General features: G+C 46.0%; 1 protein-coding gene across 2 annotated transcripts; it reads left to right on the top strand.

Moving 5' to 3' along the window:
* The first annotated feature begins 12282 nt into the window (after positions 1 to 12282).
* On the top strand, positions 12283 to 13882 carry MYB80 (myb domain protein 103). Of its 2 annotated transcripts, XM_087539948.1 has the most exons (3): positions 12283 to 12626; positions 12724 to 12853; positions 12948 to 13882. In XM_087539948.1, exons 1-3 carry the CDS (start codon positions 12341 to 12343, stop codon positions 13741 to 13743), a joined length of 1212 nt encoding a protein of 403 aa, XP_087396074.1. In that variant the 5' UTR covers positions 12283 to 12340; the 3' UTR covers positions 13744 to 13882. The 2 variants fall into 2 exon arrangements, with proteins under 2 accessions (XP_087396074.1, XP_087396073.1); XM_087539947.1 differs by having other exon boundaries at positions 12724 to 13882.
* The last annotated feature ends 7083 nt before the right edge of the window (positions 13883 to 20965 follow it).

Genomic DNA, 20965 nt, shown 5'->3' with positions numbered 1-20965 from the left:
GACGTATCATTTCTTCATTGGAGCGCTTGAAAATTCGGGGAGACCCATTCGGACTGGGACAGGAAGAGCGACGTCCTCAATATAGAACCATTCGGAAGGCCACTCTTCGGATGCCTTCTTCGGCGTGCCGGAAAGGTATCCGGTCCTGGCGATGCGCCATACCTCGGCTCCCCTCACTTCGAATATTGATCCCTCTTGATTACGAGAGACGAGGCAGAACAGTTTCCTCCATAATTAAAAATGGGCCTCACAGCCCAGGGATAGCTCACAAAGAGCAACGTAACCCGCGATGTGCAGGATGGAGGCGGGAGTGAAATTGTGCAGTTGGAGGCCATAATACTCCAGAAGTCCTTGGAGGAATGGGTGGATTGGAAATCCGACGCCTCTTAGCAAGTAGGGAACGAAGCACACTCATTCCCCCTGGATGGATTGGGGAAATTCTCTGCCTGAACCACGCCGTTGAAGGACGTCAATCCTGCTCGGACGGGGACTAGATCCGCGGGGGGAAGAAAGCCCTATGTTTGCAGCTTCGTCAGCTGACCATGAGATACGGAACATCTCTCCCAATCACCTTTTTCGGAGCCGTGGGGACGGGAGGAAGAGCTGGGAGCGCTAGCCATGTTGGAGTGGTTCCTCCTAACAATCTCTAAGGATTTTTCCGCAGGGTGTGGAATGGATCTGAGATATAATCTCTTTAAATAGGCGCCTTTCTTGTATGGTCAGGGTGATATGTGCAAAAATACCCCAACCTCTCATATTCGCTCGACACGTGGAAGCTGATGGGCGCGACATTAAATGAAAAGCCGAATACTACTCTTTAAGTTAGGGACTTTGAAGTGATCGGAGGAGGAACCCGCCTTGCAATGACGAAGACAATATGCGCGTCGAACACATCATCATTGTGTTGGAAATATGCCCTAGAGGCAATAATAAAATGGTTATTGTTGTATTTCCTTGTTCATGATAATTGTCTATTGTTCATGCTATAATTGTATTAACTGGAAACCGTAATACATGTGTGAATACATAGACCACAACATGTCCCTAGTAAGCCTCTAGTTGACTAGCTCGTTGATCAATAGATGGTTATGGTTTCCTGACCATGGACATTGGATGTCATTGATAACGGGATCACATCATTAGGAGAATGATGTGATGGACAAGACCCAATCTTAAGCGTACCACAAGATCGTGTAGTTCGTCTGCTAAAGCTTTTCTAATGTCAAGAATCATTTCCTTAGACCATGAGATTGTGTAACTCCCAGATACCGTAGGAATGCTTTGGGTGTACCAAACGTCACAACGTAACTGGGTGGCTATCAAGGTGCACTACAGGTATCTCTGAAAGTGTCTGTTGGGTTGGCACGAATCGAGACTGGGATTTGTCACTCCGTATGACGGAGAGGTATCTCTGGGCCCACTCGGTAATGCATCATCATAATGAGCTCAATGTGACTAAGGAGTTGGTCACGGGATCATGCGTTATGGAACGAGTAAAGAGACTTGCCAGTAACGAGATTGAACGAGGTATGGGGATACCGACGATCGAATCTCGGGCAAGTAACATACCGATAGACAAAGGGAATTGTATACAGGATTGATTGAATCCCCGACATCGTGGTTCATCCGATGAGATCATCGTGGAACATGTGGGAGCCAATATGGGTATCCAGATCCCGTTATTGGTTATTGGCCAGAGAGATGTCTCGGTCATCTCTACATGGTACCTGAACCCGTAGAGTCTACACACTTAAGGTTCGGTGACGCTAGAGTTGTTATGGGAAATAGTATGTGGTAACCGAAGGTTGTTCGGAGTCCCGGATGAGATCCCGGACGTGACGAGGAGTTCTGGAATGGTCCGGAGGTGAAGATCGATATATTGGACGAAGGGTATTGGAGTCCGGAATTGTTCCGGGGGTACCGGGTGACGACCAGCGTGTCCGAAAGTGGTTTCGGAGGCCCCAGCAAGTGTTGGGGGGCCTTATGGGCCAAGGGGAAGGGGCACACCAGCCCACTAAGGGGTTGTGCGCCCCTCCCACCCCATCTCATGTAACCAGGAGAGGTGGGGCGCCTCCCCTAGGGCAGCCTCCCTTCCTGGCTTGGGGGGCAAGTCTCCTAGGGGCGGGGGCGCCCAAAACCCATCTAGGGTTCCCTCCCTGGCCGCCGCCCCTCCCCTAGATGGGATCTGAACGGGTCGGCACCCTCTCCCCTTCTCCTATAAATAGTGGAGGTGGGAGGGCTGCCAGAAGACCTAGACACATCCTCTGGCGCAGACCCTCCCCCTCTCCTACACCTCCTCCTCCTCCGTAGCGCTTGGCGAAGCCCTGCCGGAGAACCACGAGCTCCATCACCACCATGTCGTCGTGCTGTCGGAGTTCTCCCTCAACTTCTCCTCTCCCCTTGCTGGATCAAGAAGGAGGAGACGTCCCGGGGCTGTACGTGTGTTGAACGCGGAGGCGCCATTGTTCGGCGCTTGGATTGGAATCGAGCGCGATCTGAATCGCTGCGTGTACGACTCCACCAACCGCGTTCTTGTAACGCTTCCGCTTAGCGATCTTCAAGGGTATGAAGATGCACTCCCTCTCTCTTGTTGCTAGTATCTCCTAGATTGATCTTGGTGACACGTAGGAAAATTTTGAATTATTGCTACGTTCCCCAACAGTGGCATCATGAGCTAGGTCTATGCGTAGATTCTATGCACGAGTAGAACACAAAGTAGTTGTGGGCGATGATTTGTTCAATTTGCTTACCGTTACTAGTCTTATCTTGATTCGGCGGCATTGTGGGATGAAGCGGCTCGGACCAACCTTACACGTACTCTTATGTGAGACAGATTCCACCAACTGACATGCACTTGATGCATAAGGTGGCTAGCGGGTGTCTGTCTCTCCCACTTTAGTCGGATCGGATTCGAGGAAAAGGGTCCTTATGAAGGGTAAATAGCAATTGGCATACCACCTTGTGGTTTTGCATAGGTAAGAAACGTTCTTGCTAGAAACCCATAGCAGCCACGTAAAACATGCAACAACAATTAGAGGACGTCTAACTTGTTCTTGCAGGGTATGCTATGTGATGTGATATGGCCAAAAGGATGTGATGAATGATATATGTGATGTATAAGATTGATCATGTTCTTGTAATAGGAATCACGACTTGCATGTCGATGAGTATGACAACCGGCAGGAGCCATAGGAGTTGTCTTAATTTATTTATGACATGCGTGTCAAGGAAAACGCCATGTAATTACTTTATTTTATTGCTAACCGTTAGCCATAGTAGTAGAAGTAATAGTTGGCGAGGCAACTTCATGAAGACACGATGATGGAGATCATGGTGTCATGCCGGTGACGAAGGTGATCGTGCCATGACTCGAAGATGGAGATCAAAAGGCGCAAGATGATATTGGCCATCTCATGTCACTTTATGATTTTCATGTGATGTTTGTCATGTTCACATCTTATTTTCTTAGAACGACTGTAGCATAAATAAGATGATTCCTCGCTAAAATTTCAAGAAAGTGTTCCCCCTAACTGTGCACCATTGCTAAGGTCCGTTGTTCCGAAGCACCACATGATGATCGGGTGTGATAGGTTCTAACGTTCGCATACAACGGGTGTAAGCCAGATTTACACACGCGATACACTTAGGCTGACTTGATGAGCCTAGCATGTACAGACATGGCCTCGGAACATAAGAGACCGAAAGGTCGAACATGAGTCGTATAGTAGATACGATCAACATGAAGATGTTCACCGATGATGACTAGTCCGTCTCACGTGATGATCGGACACGGCCTAGTTGACTCGGATCATGTATCACTTAGATGACTAGAGGGATGTCTATCTAAGTGGGAGTTCATTAAATAATCATATGAACTTAATTATCATGAACATAGTCAAAAGGTCTTTGCAAATTACGTCGTAGCTTACACTTTAGTTCTACTGTTTAAGATATGTTCCTAGAGAAAATTTAGTTGAAAGTTGATAGTAGAAATTATGCGGACTGGGTCCGTCAACTGAGGATTATCCTCATTGCTGCGCAGAAGGCTTATGTCCTTAATGCATCGCTCATTGTGCTGAACCTCGAGCGTCGTTCGTAGATGTTGGGAAACATCTGACATACACGTTTTGATGACTACGTGATAGTTCAGTGCGTAATGCTAACGGTTTAGAATTGTGGCACCACAGATGCTTTTGAAACGTCGCAGAACATATGAGATATTCCAAAGACTGAAATTGGGATTTTAGACTAGTGCCCACGTCGAGAGGTATGAGACCTCTGACAAGTTTCTTAAGCCTGCAAACTAAGGGAGAAAAGCTCAATCGTTGAGCATGTGCTCAGATTGTCTGAGTACTACAATCACTTGAATCAGGTGGGAGTTAATCTTCCAGATGAGATAGTGATGGTTCTCCATAGTCACTGCCACCAATCTATTAGAGCTTCGTGATGAACTATAACATATCAGGGATAGACATGATGATCCTTGAGCAACTCGCGATGTTTGACACCATGAAAGTAGAAATCAAGTAGGAGCATCAATTGTTGATGGTTAAACCACTAGTTTCAAGAAGGGCAAGGGAAAGAAGGGATACTTCATGAAACGACAAATCGGTTGCTGCCCTAGTGAAGAAACCCAAGGTTGAACCCAAACTCGAGACTGAGTGCTTCTGTAATGAGGGGAACGGTCACTGAAGCAGAACTACCCTAGATGCTTGGTAGATGAGAAGGCTGGCAAGGTCGACAGAAGTATTTTGAATATATGTTATATTGTGTACTTTACTAGTACTCCTAGTAGCACCAGGGTAATAAATACCAGTTCGGTTGCTAAGTGTTAGTAACTCGAAATAAAAGGCTGGGAGACTAGCTAAAGGTGAGGTGACGATATGTGTTGGAAGCGTTTCCAAGGTTGATGTGATCAAACATCGCATGCTCCCTCTACCATCGGGATTGGTGTTAAACCTAAATAATTGTTATTTGGTGTTTGTGTTGAGCATAGACATGATTGGATTATGTTTATCGCAATACGGTTATTCATTTAAGGAGAATAATGGTTACTCTTTTTATTTGAATAATACCTTCAATGGTCTAGCACCTAAAATGAATGGTTTATTGAATCTCGATCGTAGTGATACACATGTTCATGCCAAAAGATATAAGATAGTAATGATAGTACCACATACTTGTGGCACTGCCATTTGAGTCATGTTGGTATAAAACGCATGAAGAAGCTCCATGTTGATGGATCTTTGGACTCACTCGTTTTTGAAAGGATTAAGACATGCGAACCATGTCTATTGGTAGATATGCATGAAGAAACTCCATACGAATGGATCGTTTGGACTCACTTGATTTTGAATCACTTGAGACATGCAAATCATACCACATGGGCAAGATGACTGAAAGGACTCATTTTCAGTAAGATGGAACAAGAAAGCAACTTGTTGGAAGTAATACATTTTGATGTGTGCAGTCCAATGAGTGCTAAGGCACGCAGTGGATATCATTATGTTCTTACTTCACAGATGATTTGAGTAGATGCTGAGTATATTTACTTGATGAAACACAAGTCTGAATTATTAAAAGGTTTAAGTAATTTCAGAGTGAAGTTGAAGATCGTTGTGACAAGAGGATAAAATGTCTATGATATGATCATAGACATGAATATCTGAGTTACGAGTTTGGCACACAATTAAGACATTGTGGAAATTGTTTCACAACTAATACCGCCTGGAACACCATAATATGATGGTGTGTCCGAACATTATAACTGCACCCTATTGGATATGGTGCATACCATGATGTCTCTTATCGAATTACCACTATCATTTATGGGTTAGGCATTAGAGACAACCGCATTCACTTTAAATATGGCACCACACAATTCCGTCGAGACGACACCGTATGTACTATGGTTTAGAAAACCCTAAGCTGTCATTTCTTAAAAGTTTGGGGCTGCGATGCTTATGTGAAAAATTTTCAGGCTGATAAGCTCGAACCCAAAGCGGATAAATGCATCTTCATAGAATACCCAAAACAGTTGGGTATACCTCCTATTTCAGATCTGGAAGCAAAAGTGATTGTTTCTAGAAACGGGTCCTTTCTCGAGGAGAAGTTTCTCTCGAAAGAATTGAGTGGGAGGATGATGGAGACTTGATGAGGTTATTGAACCGTCACTTCAACTAGTGTGTAGAAGGGCACAGGAAGTTGTTCCTGTGACACCTACACCAATGGAAGTGGAAGCTTATGATAGTGATCATGAAACTTCGGATCAAGTCACTACAAAACCTCATAGGTCGACAAGGATGCGTACTACTTCGGAGTGGTACGTAATCCTGTCTTGGAAGTCATGTTGCTAGACAACAATGAACCTACGAGCTATGGAGAAGCGATGGTGGGCCCGATTCCAACGAATGGCTTGAGGCCATAAAATCCGAGAGAGGATCCATGTATAAAAACAAAGTATAGACTTTGGAAGAACTACTTGATGGTCGTAAGGCTATTGGGTGCAGATGGATTTTAAAAGGAAGACGGACAATGATGGTAACTGTCACCATTAAGAAAGCTCGACTTGTCATTAAGATGTTTTCTGACAAGTTCAAGGAGTTGACTATGATGAGACTTTCTCACTCGTAGCGATACTAAGAGTCTGTTGGAATTATGTTAGCAGTTACTGCATTATTTATGAAATCTTGCAGATAGGATGTAAAAACATTGTTTCCTCGACGATTTTCTTGAGGAAAGGTTGTATGTGATACAACCAGAAGGTTTTGTCAATCCTGAAAGATGCTAACAAGTATGCAAAGCTCCAGCAATCCTTCTAAGGGCTGGAGTAAGCATCTCGGAGTTGGAATGTACACTTTGATGAGATGATCAAAGTTTTGGGTTTATACCAAGTTTATGAGAAACTTGCATTTCCAAAGAAGTGAGTGGGAGCACTATAGAATTTTTGATGAGTATATGTTGTTAACATATTGTTGATCAGAAATGATGTAGAATTCTGGAAAGCATACAGGGTTATTTGAAAAGTGTTTTTCAATGGTAAACCTGGATTAAGCTACTTGAACATTGAGCATCAAGATCTATAAGGATAGATCAAAAACGCTTAATAGTACTTTCAAATGAATGCATACCGTGACAAGATTTTGATGGAGTTCAAAATAGATTAGCAAAGAAGGAGTTCTTGGCTGTGTTACAAGGTGTGAGTATTGAGTAAGACTCAAGACCTGACCACGGCAGAAGAGAGAGAAAGGACGAAGGTCGTCCCCTATGCTTCAGACGTAGGCTCTACAGTATGATATGCTGTGTACCGCACCTGAAGTGTGCCTTGCCATGAGTCAGTCAAGGGGTACAAGAGTGATCCAGGAATGGATCACATGATAGCGGTCGAACTTATACTTAGTAACTAGTGGACTAAGGAATTTTCTCGATTATGGAGGTGGTAAAAGAGTTCGTCGTAAAGGGTTACGTCGATGCAAACTTTGACACTAATCCGGATGACTCTGAGTAGTAAACCGGATTCGTATAGTAGAGCAGTTATTTGGAATAGCTCCAAGTAGCGCGTGGTAGCTGCATCTACAAGATGACATAGAGATTTGTAAAGCACACATGGATCTGAAAGGTTCAGACCCATTGACTAATAAACCTCTCTCACAAGCGAGATATGAACAAACCCCATGGGTGTTGGATTCATTACAATCACATAGTGATGTGAACTAGATTATTGACTCTAGTGCAAGTGGGAGACTATTGGAAATATGCCCTAGCGGCAATAATAAAATGGTTATTCTTGTATTTCCTTGTTCATGATAATTGTCTATTATTCATGCTACAATTGTATTAATTGGAAACCGTAATACATGTGTGAATACATAGACCACAACATGTCCCTAGTAAGCCTCTAGTTGACTAGCTCGTTGATCAATAGATGGTTATGGTTTCCTGACCATGGACATTGGATGTCATTGATAACGGGATCACATCACTAGGAGAATGATGTGATGGACAAGACCCAATCTTAAGCGTACCACAAGATCGTGTAGTTCGTTTGCTAAAGTTTTTCTAATGTCAAGTATCATTTCCTTATACCATGAGATTGTGCAACTCCCGGATACCGTAGGAATGCTTTGGGTGTACCAAACGTCACAACGTAACTGAGTGGCCATAAAGGTGCACTACAGGTATCTCCGAAAGTGTCTGTTGGGTTGGCACGAATCGAGACTGGGATTTGTCACTCCGTATGACGGAGAGGTATCTCTGGGCCCACTCGGTAATGCATCATCATAATGAGCTCAATGTGACTAAGGAGTTGGTCACGGTATCATGCGTTATGGAACGAGTAAAGAGACTTGCCGGTAACGAGATTGAACGAGGTATGGGGATACCGACGATCGAATCTCGGGCAAGTAACATACCGATAGACAAAGGGAATTGTATATGGGATTGATTGAATCCCCGACATCGTGGTTCATCCAATGAGATCATCGTGGAACATGTGGGAGCCAATATGGCTATCCAAATCCCGCTATTGGTTATTGGCCGAAGAGATGTCTCGGTCATGTCTGCATGGTTCCCGAACCCGTAGGGTCTACACACTTAAGGTTCGGTGACGCTAGAGTTGTTATGGGAAATAGTATGTGGTAACCGAAGGTTTTTCGGAGTCCCGGATGAGATCCCAAACGTGACGAAGAGTTCCGGAATGGTCCGGAGGTGAATATTGATATATTGGACGAAGGGTATTGGAGTCCGGAATTGTTCCGGGGGTACCGGGTGACGACCAGCGTGTCCCAAAGTGGTTTTGGAGGCCCCAGCAAGTGTTGGGGGGCCTTATGGGCCAAGGGGAAGGGGCACACCAGCCCACTAAGGGGCTATGCGCCCCTCCCACCCCATCTCACGTAACCAGGAGAGGTGGGGGTGCCTCCCCTAGGGCAGCCTCCCTTCCTGGCTTGGGGGGCAAGTCTCCTAGGGGTGGGGGCGCCCAAAACCCATCTAGGGTTCCCTCCCTGGCCGCCGCCCCTCCCCTAGATGGGATCTGAAGGGGCCGGCCCCCTCTCCCCTTCTCCTATAAATAGTGGAGGTGGGAGGGCTGCCAGAAGACCTAGACACATCCCCTGGCGCAGCCCCTCCCCCTCTCCTACACCTCCTCCTCCTTCGTAGCGCTTGGCGAAGCCCTGCCAGAGAACCCGAGCTCCATCACCACCACGCTGTCGTGCTGTCGGAGTTATCCCTCAACTTCTCCTCTCCCCTTGCTGGATCAAGAAGGAGGAGACGTCCCCGGGCTGTACGTGTGTTGAACGCGGAGGCGCCGTTGTTCGGCGCTTGGATTGGAATCGAGCGCGATCTGAATCGCTGCGTGTACGAATCCACCAACCACGTTCTTGTAACGCTTCCGCTTAGCGATCTTCAAGGGTATGAAGATGCACTCCCTCTCTCTCGTTGCTAGTATCTCCTAGATTGATCTTGGTGACACGTAGGAAATTTTTGAATTATTGCTACGTTCCCCAACACATTGAAAGACTGGTTCGGGGGCTACTGAGGGAGTCCTGGATTAAGGGGTCCTCGGGCGTCCGGCCTGTTGGACATGGGCCGGACTGATGGGGTACGAAGATACAAGACCGAAGACTCTCACACGTGTCCGAATGGGACTCTCCTTGGCGTGGATGGCAAGTTTGGCATTCGGATATGAAGATTCCTTTCTCTATAACCGACTTTGTATAACCCTAGTCCCCCTCGGTGTCTATATAAACCGAAGGGTTTAGTCCGTAGAGGCAGAAACAATCATAATCATATAGGCTATACTTCTAGGGTTTTAGCCATTACGATCTCATGGTAAATCAACTCTTGTAATACTTATATTCTTCAAGATCAACCAAGCAGGAAGTAGGGTATTACCTTCATAGAGAGGGCCCGAACCTGGGTAAACATCATGTCCCCTGTCTCCTGTTACCATCGACCCTAGACGTATAGTTCGGGACCCCCTACCCGAGATCCGCTGGTTTTGACACTGACAGATGTGGCCCTTGATCGTCGAAAAAATGCTCTAAAGGCATCTCTAACGCCACCTTTAAAATAGACACAATATTTATCCGTGGACTGGTCTAAACTCATCAATGAACCCGAATACAAGATTCGGTCATCCAACCCTGTCCTCAAAACGCATGCCCCTACTTTTTCAAAATCAGCGGCATCCAGAATAATAGAATAAAATCTTTAAGGAGTGAAAACATTCAAATGCGACACTAGATCAAATATAAATATTACAATCCAACTAAGTTTTAAAATAATTATTCAAACTTGAATTCAACTTGCACATATGTTCTAATTCTCCCCCAAATTTGAAATAAAATAGTTCAAACTTGAGTATACGCTAAATCAGATCTTCCTTCAGCTGCTTTCCTCGGTGTCGAATCTATTGATGCATTTGGGCAAAATCCTCAAGCATGGCTAGATTCTAATGTGAAAGTTGGATAGGATCACACATATTATCAAATTCCAGACCTCTGGCAGCACCTTCACCCTCATCCTCCACGACCATATTATGCATGATCACACAACATGTCATCATCTTCCACAAGGTCTCCAGATCCCGTATTTCTGTAGATCCTCGAACGACTAAAAAACGGGCTTGGAGCATTCAAGATGTCCTCTCCACATCCTTTCTAACACATTCTTGTGCTTTGGGAAAAGTGAGTTCTTTTCTCACCAACTAGGTCAGGGATAGTCTTGACGAAGGTTGCCTGGAGAGGATAGACACCTTCAACCAGATAGCACACCATGTTGTAGTCATGATAATTAATGATATAGTTGAACGAGGAAGCTTCTTATTCACTCAATCTAGCAAACAACGAAGACCGCTACAACACATTAATATCATTGTGAGACCCAGGCATTGTCAAAGGAAGTGTGTCAAATCCAAATATTTTGTGAAGCAACTGCTTTACAAATGATGGTGGGCTTCTTAACATGGTCCTAATATTGCCGTTATAGAGCTATGGGCAGTTCTCCCTCTCTAGGGCATGCAATCAAGAGAACCGAGCATAACTTGCCATCCTCTTGCTTTCAAGAGTGTCGTGGGCATTTCGGTGTTTGCGATAGTTGGTTAGGTACTCGTCCCACGAATCTTCGGTCGTGCCATATGCAAGCATCCGCAATGCAGCCGAGTATAATTTTTTTTTCATGAACTGACTAAAACTAAAGGATTCAAGGAAGGAAAAAAGGATTGGGGTATTTTTTTTGTGTATAAACTATATAATTAGAAATTATATTATATCACGAAAATATAGTCTGATTTAAAATAAGAAAGAATTTCCAATAAGCAGTAGTTATTCGGTTTTTTCTTTATAGTTTAATAAAGAGTTATTAGATTTTTATAACAAAAAGACAAAATCAAAATTTAGTAATCAGAAATCGTTCTTGAATTCTAAGATTTTTCTTTGTTTATTTTACTTTCAGACGAATTCCTAATTGTTTGAATTGTGTAATCTCCCATTATGGAGATTGGTAACCGACTTAAAGCAATTTAATTGTAATTCAATTCATGACGATCATAGGTAGAAAGTTCATATTCTTCAGTCATTGATAAGCAGCTTGTTGGACAGTACTCAACACAATTGCCACAAAATTTACAAACTCCGAAATCAATACTATAATTAAGCAATTGTTTTTTAATATCCTTTTCAAATCTCCAATCCACAACTGGTAGATCTATCGGACATACGCGAACACATACTTCACAAGCAATATATTTATCAAATTGGAAGTGGATTCGCCCTCGGAAACCTCAAACGATTTGTCGTATTGACAGTAGCATTCTCCGAGCAAATAGAATGTAGCACTAGATTAACCTTGGAAATATGACTTGCTCATGTCACTGCTAATTAGACGATCCATTCACCTCTCAAAGTATTTTTTGGAGAGAAACATCCGGAGTCTCTCTGAATGAATGACCGTAGCGCCGCCCTTGACTCAAAGGGGTACGGGTAAGTACAACTCTATGCACGCACGCACTCGGCACAGGACTTCGCACTGTCAGAAAGTACATCTCAGCCCGTCGACGCCGCGGCGCGCACCGGATCGAGCGGAGTGGAGCATCGACGACGACGAGCTGGCGAAAACGCGACGGACGCCGTGCTTGCTTGGACTGGGGGTTGACCCGGCGCTGCGCGGGTGGGCAACCTGTCCCGTCCCCCGGGGCGCTCACGCTTTGGGCGGCGTTGAATTCTTTATCCCGCCCATGCCTCCTTCGCCCAGCGCCCCGCCCCGCCCCGCCCTTCCCGTGCCGCCGGCCGCACGCCCGCACGACCGCGCGCCCCGCACCTATATATACTTCCCAGCGCGCCGGCAGATGCAAGCGCCGCACGCCGATCGAAAACTCAGTCGCTCGAACACTCACCCAGCAAGAACGCAGCGCCGGCGACGTATCGGCCTACCGGAAAGCGGAGCCTCCACGACGGATCCCGTGCGCGCGCAGGGCGGTCCGGGAGGCGGAGGCGCCGACATGGGCCGGATCCCGTGCTGCGAGAAGGACAACGTGAAGCGCGGGCAGTGGACGCCCGAGGAGGACAACAAGCTGCTCTCCTACATCACGCAGCACGGCACGCGCAACTGGCGCCTCATCCCCAAGAACGCCGGTGAGTCCCCGGCGCCAGCAGACGCTCTGGTTAAGTGGAAGGAACGTGTTGCGTTGCTGTTGTCGCTGGCGCTGAACGAGGTTCCCGCGCGTGACAGGGCTGCAGCGGTGCGGGAAGAGCTGCCGGCTGCGGTGGACCAACTACCTGCGGCCCGACCTCAAGCACGGCGAGTTCACCGACGCCGAGGAGCAGACCATCATCAAGCTGCACTCCGTCGTCGGCAACAGGTGCCCCAGGATCATCCACGCCGTCTCGTTCTCGTCTGAGCTGGCTGCATCTCTATGCCGTTTTGCTGATCGATGCGTTGGCGTTGGCGTGCAGGTGGTCGGTGATCGCGGCCCAGCTGCCGGGGCGGACGGACAACGACGTCAAGAACCACTGGAACACCAAGCTCAAGAAGAAGCTGTCCGGGATGGGCATCGACCCCGTCACGCACAAGTCCTTCTCGCACCTCATGGCCGAGATCGCCACCACGCTCGCCCCGCCGCAGGTGGCGCACCTCGCCGAGGCCGCCCTGGGGTGCTTCAAGGACGAGATGCTCCACCTCCTCACCAAGAAGCGCCCCACCGACTTCCCCTCGCCCGCCATGCCCGACATGGCGGCGGGCGCCAGCGCGGGCATGGCCATGGGCCCGGGCGCGCACATCGCGCCCTGCTACGCCGCGCCGCCACAAGCCGACGACACCATCGAGCGCATCAAGATGGGCCTGTCCCGCGCCATCATGAGCGAGCCCGCCGCTCCCGCAGCCGACAAGCCGTGGCCGTCGGGCGACATGTCCGAGGGGCTGGCCTGCATGTACGCCGCGTTCAACCCCGCGCAGGCGGCGGAGTTCCGGTACGAAGGGACGGCGTCGGGGTACGTCCTTGGGGGCGAGGGCGACCAGGGCACGTCGATGTGGAGCCGCCACAGCATGTACAGCGGGAGCTCCGGCACCGAGGGGGGCAGGCCGGCATTGCAGGAAAAGGGCAACGACAGCGTCGGCAGCAGCGGCGGCGACGAGGAGGCGGAAGACGGCAAGGAGGGAGGGAAGGGAGCCTCCGACATGTCGGGACTGTTTGGATCAGATTGCGTGCTCTGGGACTTGCCCGACGAGCTGACGAATCACATGTGTGACTGAATTCACACGGCGAGCTTAGCTAGCATCATCGATGAACGTCAGTTCGCCGGAGAAAAGAAAGCCTAGAGCCAAACGATTCTAGAAGCACATAAATTTCTGACGGTGCCTGAGAAGAGTTAGAATAAACAGGGAAACTGGAAAATGGCATACGTTCTTTTTTTTCTGCGTGCAGAACTGTTAAGTGTACATTGCTCTGCCGCTGGCCATGCTATTTTTTGGGGGTCCTGTCTCCTGTGCTTCAGTCAAAACGACTTCAATTCAAACAGATTTGGTAGCATGTCAATGAAGCTGTCTGACCGTAACATGTCAATGTTTTAGTAAAACCATACAACTTTTCTTGAAATGAACATGACGCACTGTAATTCAAATACTTAGGGCTTGTTCGGAGTCCCTCCCGCTTCGTGACTCTGTTCCCGGAGCAGCCGGAGCCGCGGTTTAGATTTATTGAGCGAGGAAACAGGTACTCCGCGGATCCTTGGATTTGGCGGAGTCGGAGGTTTCCCGAACAGCTCCTTATTCGTTGGTACATTTCTTTTTAAGATCTGCTGGGCACCAATCCGTGCTACACTTTTAGGGCTTCTTTGAGTTGCTTGATTCTAAAAATATAGAAATAAAAAAACATAGAAATAGGATATGAATGCATGCACAAAACAAATGATTGGTAAACACGGAGATTGTTAAGACCTGACGGTTTCTATTGACTGAATTGGGGGAACCCTTTTTTGCTTAGAAAACATGGAAGCTTGCCTTTTTTCCTGGGGAATTTTTGTCAACCGGGTGAATGATTCAAAGGAACTAAAAACACAAGAATGCTAATAAACATGGTCAATAAAGTCAAACCATACAAAAAATGTATGTTTAGAATGTTATTACGCCACTAAGGATGTTAGTCTCATTCGTGGATAGAAATTTGAAAAAGATGTCCAGATGGATATTAGAATTGATTTTTTTGAAAATTGAGATAAACAAATTCCTCCGTTTTCCTTTGCATGTTTCTTTTGAACCAAATGCATGGATAGTACTAGCATGGAACAAAAAATCCTAAGTTTTCCTCCCCTTCTCCTTCGAAGGAGAGAGGCGCTTTTTAAGATGAACACTACTGAAAAAGTTTATAGGTGGGCTCAAATCGGTGGCGGGTGACGTATGGTACCTGCCACAACTATTTTGGAAAAGTTCCAGTGGCCGGTCGAAAAAGCACCTGCCGCTGCTAATGGCTCGGCAGTGGCAGGCACAGTTTCTCACGCGCCACTCCTAAGTTTTCACAAAATTAACCGTGGGACAAAAAAAAACTATGATACACTTTAACTTAGAAGACAAAGTCTTCATCTGATTCTTCTCGAGCTAGAGTCACTTAGACTTCACCCAATCACTCATGGTAGATCTTCGAGGTGGATCTTTGGTACCTTCACAGACTTGCTCTTCGGCAGTTCGCAATAACTCTCGGACGCTCTGAACAGACACTTAACCGTCTAGTGGATGCATAGTCCACAGAGCACCATGTTAAGTTAAGCTTCGTTTAGTTCTTCACTAATGCCCAATCACTTAGTAGTTTTAGGCTATGTTTTTTCCTTTCTTAGGAATCTCTCCGTCTCTTTCGGGAGGATGGGTTGCTGGCACAAACTCTTGTCAATTCTCTCACGGAGCAGTCAACCAACTCAAGTTGAAGTGGGTGGCAATTTATAGCTCGAGCAATCCCGATGTGTGAAATGGCCAAGAGGGGCACTGGTCACAATCAACACATGGCGCAACGGCCGAACTTCAAACACGGCCTACGAGTTACTTGCAGGACAAGTCAAGTCGACTCAACTGCGCATGATTCTTCTTCGAAGTTCCGAAGAACATCTTCCCGTACTCAGAGAGAAAAACACATCATATGCATCAATTTCTAAGTCTTCACATGAAGAGATAGGTTTGGATTGAGCATACATCAAAGACCTAAATGTCAACTTTCATTTAGACCCCTCTTAATAGTACAGTTTGCTCTATGACTCAAATAGAAGAAAATAAAACTAGAAAACAAAAGTCTTCACTACGCGTCATAATCCGCGTTGTTTGTCATAACAAAATTTAAGGGTAATAACTATTGTGTTAAACCAAAAACCCTTTAGGGGTAATAACTCTCGTGTTAACTCTCATGTCTACAATATCACCCGTGTGTACTCATAAACATGTTAGTCCCTTAACTGTCTTATCGTTAATCATCCAAAAACCCTTTAGGGGACACTAGTTGCACTTACAAAAATTAATCTTGAAAACATGTGAACATGAGACAACATCTCGTAATATGGAGAAAAATGTCTTATATTATCTTGTTAGAAGATCCTCTCTTAGTTAAAAAAAGACAAGTCTCTTTTACCACACAAAGTTATATGGTATCATGAACATAGCAAATTCTAGGAACATGATAAGAGCATGTCCAACGCATAATGTAGCAATTGGTGCCCAAAAATGATATTAGAGCAGTATGGATAAGTTTTTGGCACCAGAAAAAATTCTACCGTAACATATGATGTAAAAGTGATGCACGAAAAATTCAGCAGTAGCACAACAATACATTCATCAGTAGCACTATCGAAATGCATTCAGTGGCACATCTCTCTCCCTCTAACCGATCCCCCGTGACCTCCATCTTTCCCTCACCAATCGCTCTCTCCCTCCCTCACCGGATCGAGCCATGCTTCCGTGACCTCGACCGAAAGGCGATAGTACGAAGCAGAGGATGGAGCAAACTACAACACTGACAACATGCAATAACAAGGAGCTGAGCGCGGCGACCTCAACCCAAAGGTGCTCAATGCCGGCTGAACCGAATGTGACTACAACGAATTGTCGCCCACGTGCTCCACTCTGACGCCGCTGCCCACGTGCTCCTCTCTGTGCGGCGACCTTGACCCAGAGGTGATAGTAGGCATTAGAGGGTAAAGCAAACAACAACATCGACAACATGCAATGACAGGGAACTGAGCATGGCGACCTCGACCCAGAGGCGCACGGTGCCGGCCGGATCGAACGCGACAACCATGAATCTCTGTCCACGTGCTCCACTCCAAGGCCAACTCCAGCTCACGACCCCAAGCAGACATCCATTTTGTCCGGGTTTTGTCTATTTGGGTAGGGCAATGGGGCGGCGGGCAGCTTTTTTCCTGTTTGCGTTGGCCGTGTGCCCAACGGGCGGACTCATCTAATCTGTCACAGCCGCTAGAGCCCCTATGTATACATTTTATGAACTATACACATTGTAAATAGTTTTTGCAACCAAATAAATCAAACATAGCAAATAGTTTTGCAAACAGATCGAAATTGTCTTGAATAGCAAATAGTTTCACATACAAATTAAAACACAATAAAATAGTTTTACAACCCAATCAAAATTGTCTTGAATAGATGGAAAAAATGAATTGATACATCTACTGGTTGCCAATGTGATTCCACATATGCTCAACCAAGTCATCTTGGAGATGTATATGAGTATGTCAATCACGCATTTCACGATGGAATTGGGTGAACTGTTCAAACATTGTCAGGTCTTGGTGCTCAGGCTCAACATTTTCACCCTGAAAATCAAACCATTGCTCGTAGATGCTATCATCACGCTCATCTCCATGATCATGTTGTGCATGATCACACAAGCAGTCATAACCTCCCAAAGCTTCTCGGTGCTCCATGTAAGTATAGGGTTTCGAATGATACCCCATTGAGATTGAAGCACACCAAAAGCACGCTCCACATCCTTCCTAGCACTCTCTTGCATTTGGGAAAATCTCTGTCTCTTCTCTCCTTGCGTATTGGGTATTGTCTTCACAAGAGTTGACCACCGAGGATAGATACCATCAGCTAGGTAGTATCCCTTGTTGTAATGGTGACCATTGATCTCAAAGTTGACGCATGGGGAATAGCCTTCTGCAAGCCTTGCGAACAATGGAGAGTGTTGAAGCATGTTGATATCATTGTGAGAACCAACCACGCCAAAGGAAAATATCATATCCAAAGATCTTGTGAAGCCACCGCTTCTAGCATGACAGTGGCACCTTTCACATGCCCCTTCTACTACCCATGCCAATCAAATGGACAGTTCTTCCATTTCCAGTGCATACAATCTATGCTACCAAGCATGTCCAGAAAGCCCCTATCGGCATTGATCGCCAACAACCGGTTTGTATCAGCGATAGTTGGCTCTCTCAAATACTCAGGGCCAAATACCGCCACCACGACCTTGCAGAAACTGTACATTGGTTTGAGACATGTCTACTCACTCATACATACATACTCATCCACAAGATCGCCTAGAATTCCATATGCAAGCATGTGAATAGCCGCACTACATTTTTGGTAAGAGGAGAAGCCAAACTTGCCAAGGGCATACTCTTTGCACTCTAAGTAAGGGTCATATGATACTACTGTTGGGGAACGCAGTATTTCAAAAAAATTCCTACGATCACGCAAGATCTATCTAGGAGATGCATAGCAACAAGAGGGGAGAGTGTGTCTACGTACCTTCATAGACCGAAAGCAGAAGCGTTTAGTAACGTGGTTGATGTAGTCGAACGTTTTCGCGATCAAACCGATCAAGTACCGAACGCACGGCACCTCCGCAATCTGCACGCGTTCAGCTTGGTGACGTCCCTCGTACTCTTGATCCAGCTGAGGCCGAGGGTGAGTTCCGTCAGCACGACCGTGTTGACGGTGATGATGAAGTTACCGATGGAGGGCTTCGCCTAAGCACTACGATAATATGACCGAGGTGTAAAACTATGGAGGGGGCACCGCACACGGCTAAAGATCAACTTGTGTGTGTATGGGGTGCCCCCCTCCCCCGTATATAAAGGAGGGGAGGAGGAGGCCGGCCGGCCCTAAGGGACGCGCCCAAGGGGGAGAATCCTACTCCAAGTAGGAATCGGTCCCCCCCTTTCCTAGTCCAAGTAGGAGAAGAAGGAAGGAGAGGGAGAGGGAGAGGGAAAGAGGGGCCGTGTCCCCCTCCCCTAGTCCTATTCGGACTCCCCTTGGGGGCGCCACCTCCTGGCTGCTGCCCTCTCTCTCCCCTAAGGCCCACTAAGGCCCATTACTTACCCGGGGGGTTCCGGTAACCCCTCCGGCACTCCGATTTTATCCGAAACTATCCGGAACACTTCCGGTGTCAAAACAACATGGTCCAATATAGCAATCTTTATGTCTCGACCATTTCAAGACTCCTCGTCATGTCTGTGATCTCATCCGGGACTCCAAACAACCTTCGGTACATCAAATCACATAACTCATAATGCAAATCATCATCCAACATTAAGCGTGCGGACCCTACGGGTTCGAGAACTATGTAGACATGACCGAGACACATCTTCGGTCAATAACCAATAGCGGAACCTGGATGCTCATATTGGTGTCCACATATTCTACAAAGATCTTTATCGGTCAAACCGCATAACAACATACGTTGTTCCCTTTGTCATTGGTATGTTACTTGCCCGAGATTCGATCGTCGGTATCATCATACCTAGTTCAATCTCGTTACCGGCAAGTCTCTTTACTCATTCCGTAATGCATCATTCCGCAACTAACTCATTAGTCACATTGCTTGCAAGGCTTATAGTGATGTGCATTACCAAGAGGGCCCAAAGATACCTCTCCGACAATCGGAGTGATAAATCCTAATCTCGACCTATGCCAACTCAACAAACACCATCAGAGACACCTGTAGATCATCTTTATAGTCACCCAGCACACAAGGTGTTCCTTCGGTATTCGGTAGTTGCATAATCTCATAGTCATAGGAGCACGTATAAGTCATGAAGAAAGCAATAGCAATAAAACTAAACAATCATAATGCTAAGCTAACGGATGGATCTTGTCCATCACATCATTCTCTAATGATGTGATCCCGTTCATCAAATGACAACACATGTCCATGGCTAGGAAACTTAACCATCTTTGATTAACGAGCTAGTCAAGTAGAGGCATACTAGGGACACACTGTTTGTCTATGTATTCACACATGTACTAAGTTTCTGGTTAAAACAATTCTAGCATGAATAATAGACATTTATCATGATATAAGGAAATACAAATAACAACTTTATTATTGCCTATAGAGCATATTTCCTTCAATCTCCCACTTGCACTAGAATCAATAATCTAGATTACACAGTAATAATTCTAACACCCATGGAGTCTTGGTGTTGATCATGTTTTGCTCGTGAGAGAGGCTTAGTCAACGGGTCTGCAACATTCAGATCCATTTGTATCTTGCAAATCTCTATGTCTCCCTCCTTGACTTGATCGCGGATGGAATTGAAGCGTCTCTTGATGTGCTTGGTTCTCTTGTGAAATATGGATTCCTTTGCCAAGGCAATTGCACCAGTATTGTCATAAAAGATTTTCATTGGACCCAATGCACTAGGTATTACACCTAGATCAGATATGAACTCCTTCATCCAGACTCCTTCATTGCTGCTTCCGAAGCAGCTATGTATTCCACTTCACACGTAGATCCCTCCACGACGCTCTGCTTAGAACTGCACCAACTGACAGCTCCACTATTCAAAAAATACGTATCCGGTTTGCGACTTAGAGTCATCTGGATCAATGTCAAAGCTTGCATCAACGTACCCGTTTACGACGAGCTCTTTGTAACCTCCATAAACGAGAAACATATCCTTAATCCTTTTCAGGTATTTCAGGATGTTCTTGACCGCTGTCCAGTGATCCACTCCTGGATTACTTTGGTACCTCCCTGCAAAACTAATAGCAAGGCACACATCAGGTCTGGTACACAACATTGCATACATGATAGAACGTATGGCTGAGGCATAGGGAATGACTTTCATTTTCTCTCTATCTTCTGTAGTGGTCGGGCATTGAGTCTGACTCAACTTCACACCTTGCAACACAGGCAAGAACCCTTTCTTTGCTTGATCCATTTTGAACTTCTTCAAAACTTTATCAAGGTATGTGCTTTGTGAAAGTCCAATTAAGCGTCTTGATCTATCTCTATAGATCTTGATGCCCGGTATATAAGTAGCTTCACCGAGGTCTTTCATTGAAAAATTCTTATTCAAGTATCCTTTTATGCTATTCAGAAATTCAATATAATTTCCGATCAACAATTTGTCATCCACATATAATATCAAAAATGCTACAGAGCTCCCACTCACTTTCTTGTAAATACATGCTTCTCCAAAAGTATGTATAAAACCATATGCTTTGATCACATTATTAAAGAGTATATTCC

This window comes from Triticum urartu, chromosome 2A (genome assembly GCF_056163025.1).
Source record: "Triticum urartu cultivar PI428250 chromosome 2A, HENAU_Tu73, whole genome shotgun sequence".
NCBI classification, from domain to species: domain Eukaryota; kingdom Viridiplantae; phylum Streptophyta; class Magnoliopsida; order Poales; family Poaceae; genus Triticum; species Triticum urartu.
This window is presented reverse-complemented; position numbering and strand designations above follow the sequence as displayed.

What these genes read in the sequence shown, in the direction of transcription:
- MYB80 (XM_087539947.1), top strand. Translation starts at nt 12,341, where the DNA reads ATGCAAGCGCCGCACGCCGATCGAAAACTCAGTCGCTCGAACACTCAC. An exon ending in CCTCATCCCCAAGAACGCCG is followed by an intron (nt 12,627 to 12,723) that starts GTGAGTCCCCGG and finishes CGCGCGTGACAG; the next exon opens with GGCTGCAGCGGTGCGGGAAG.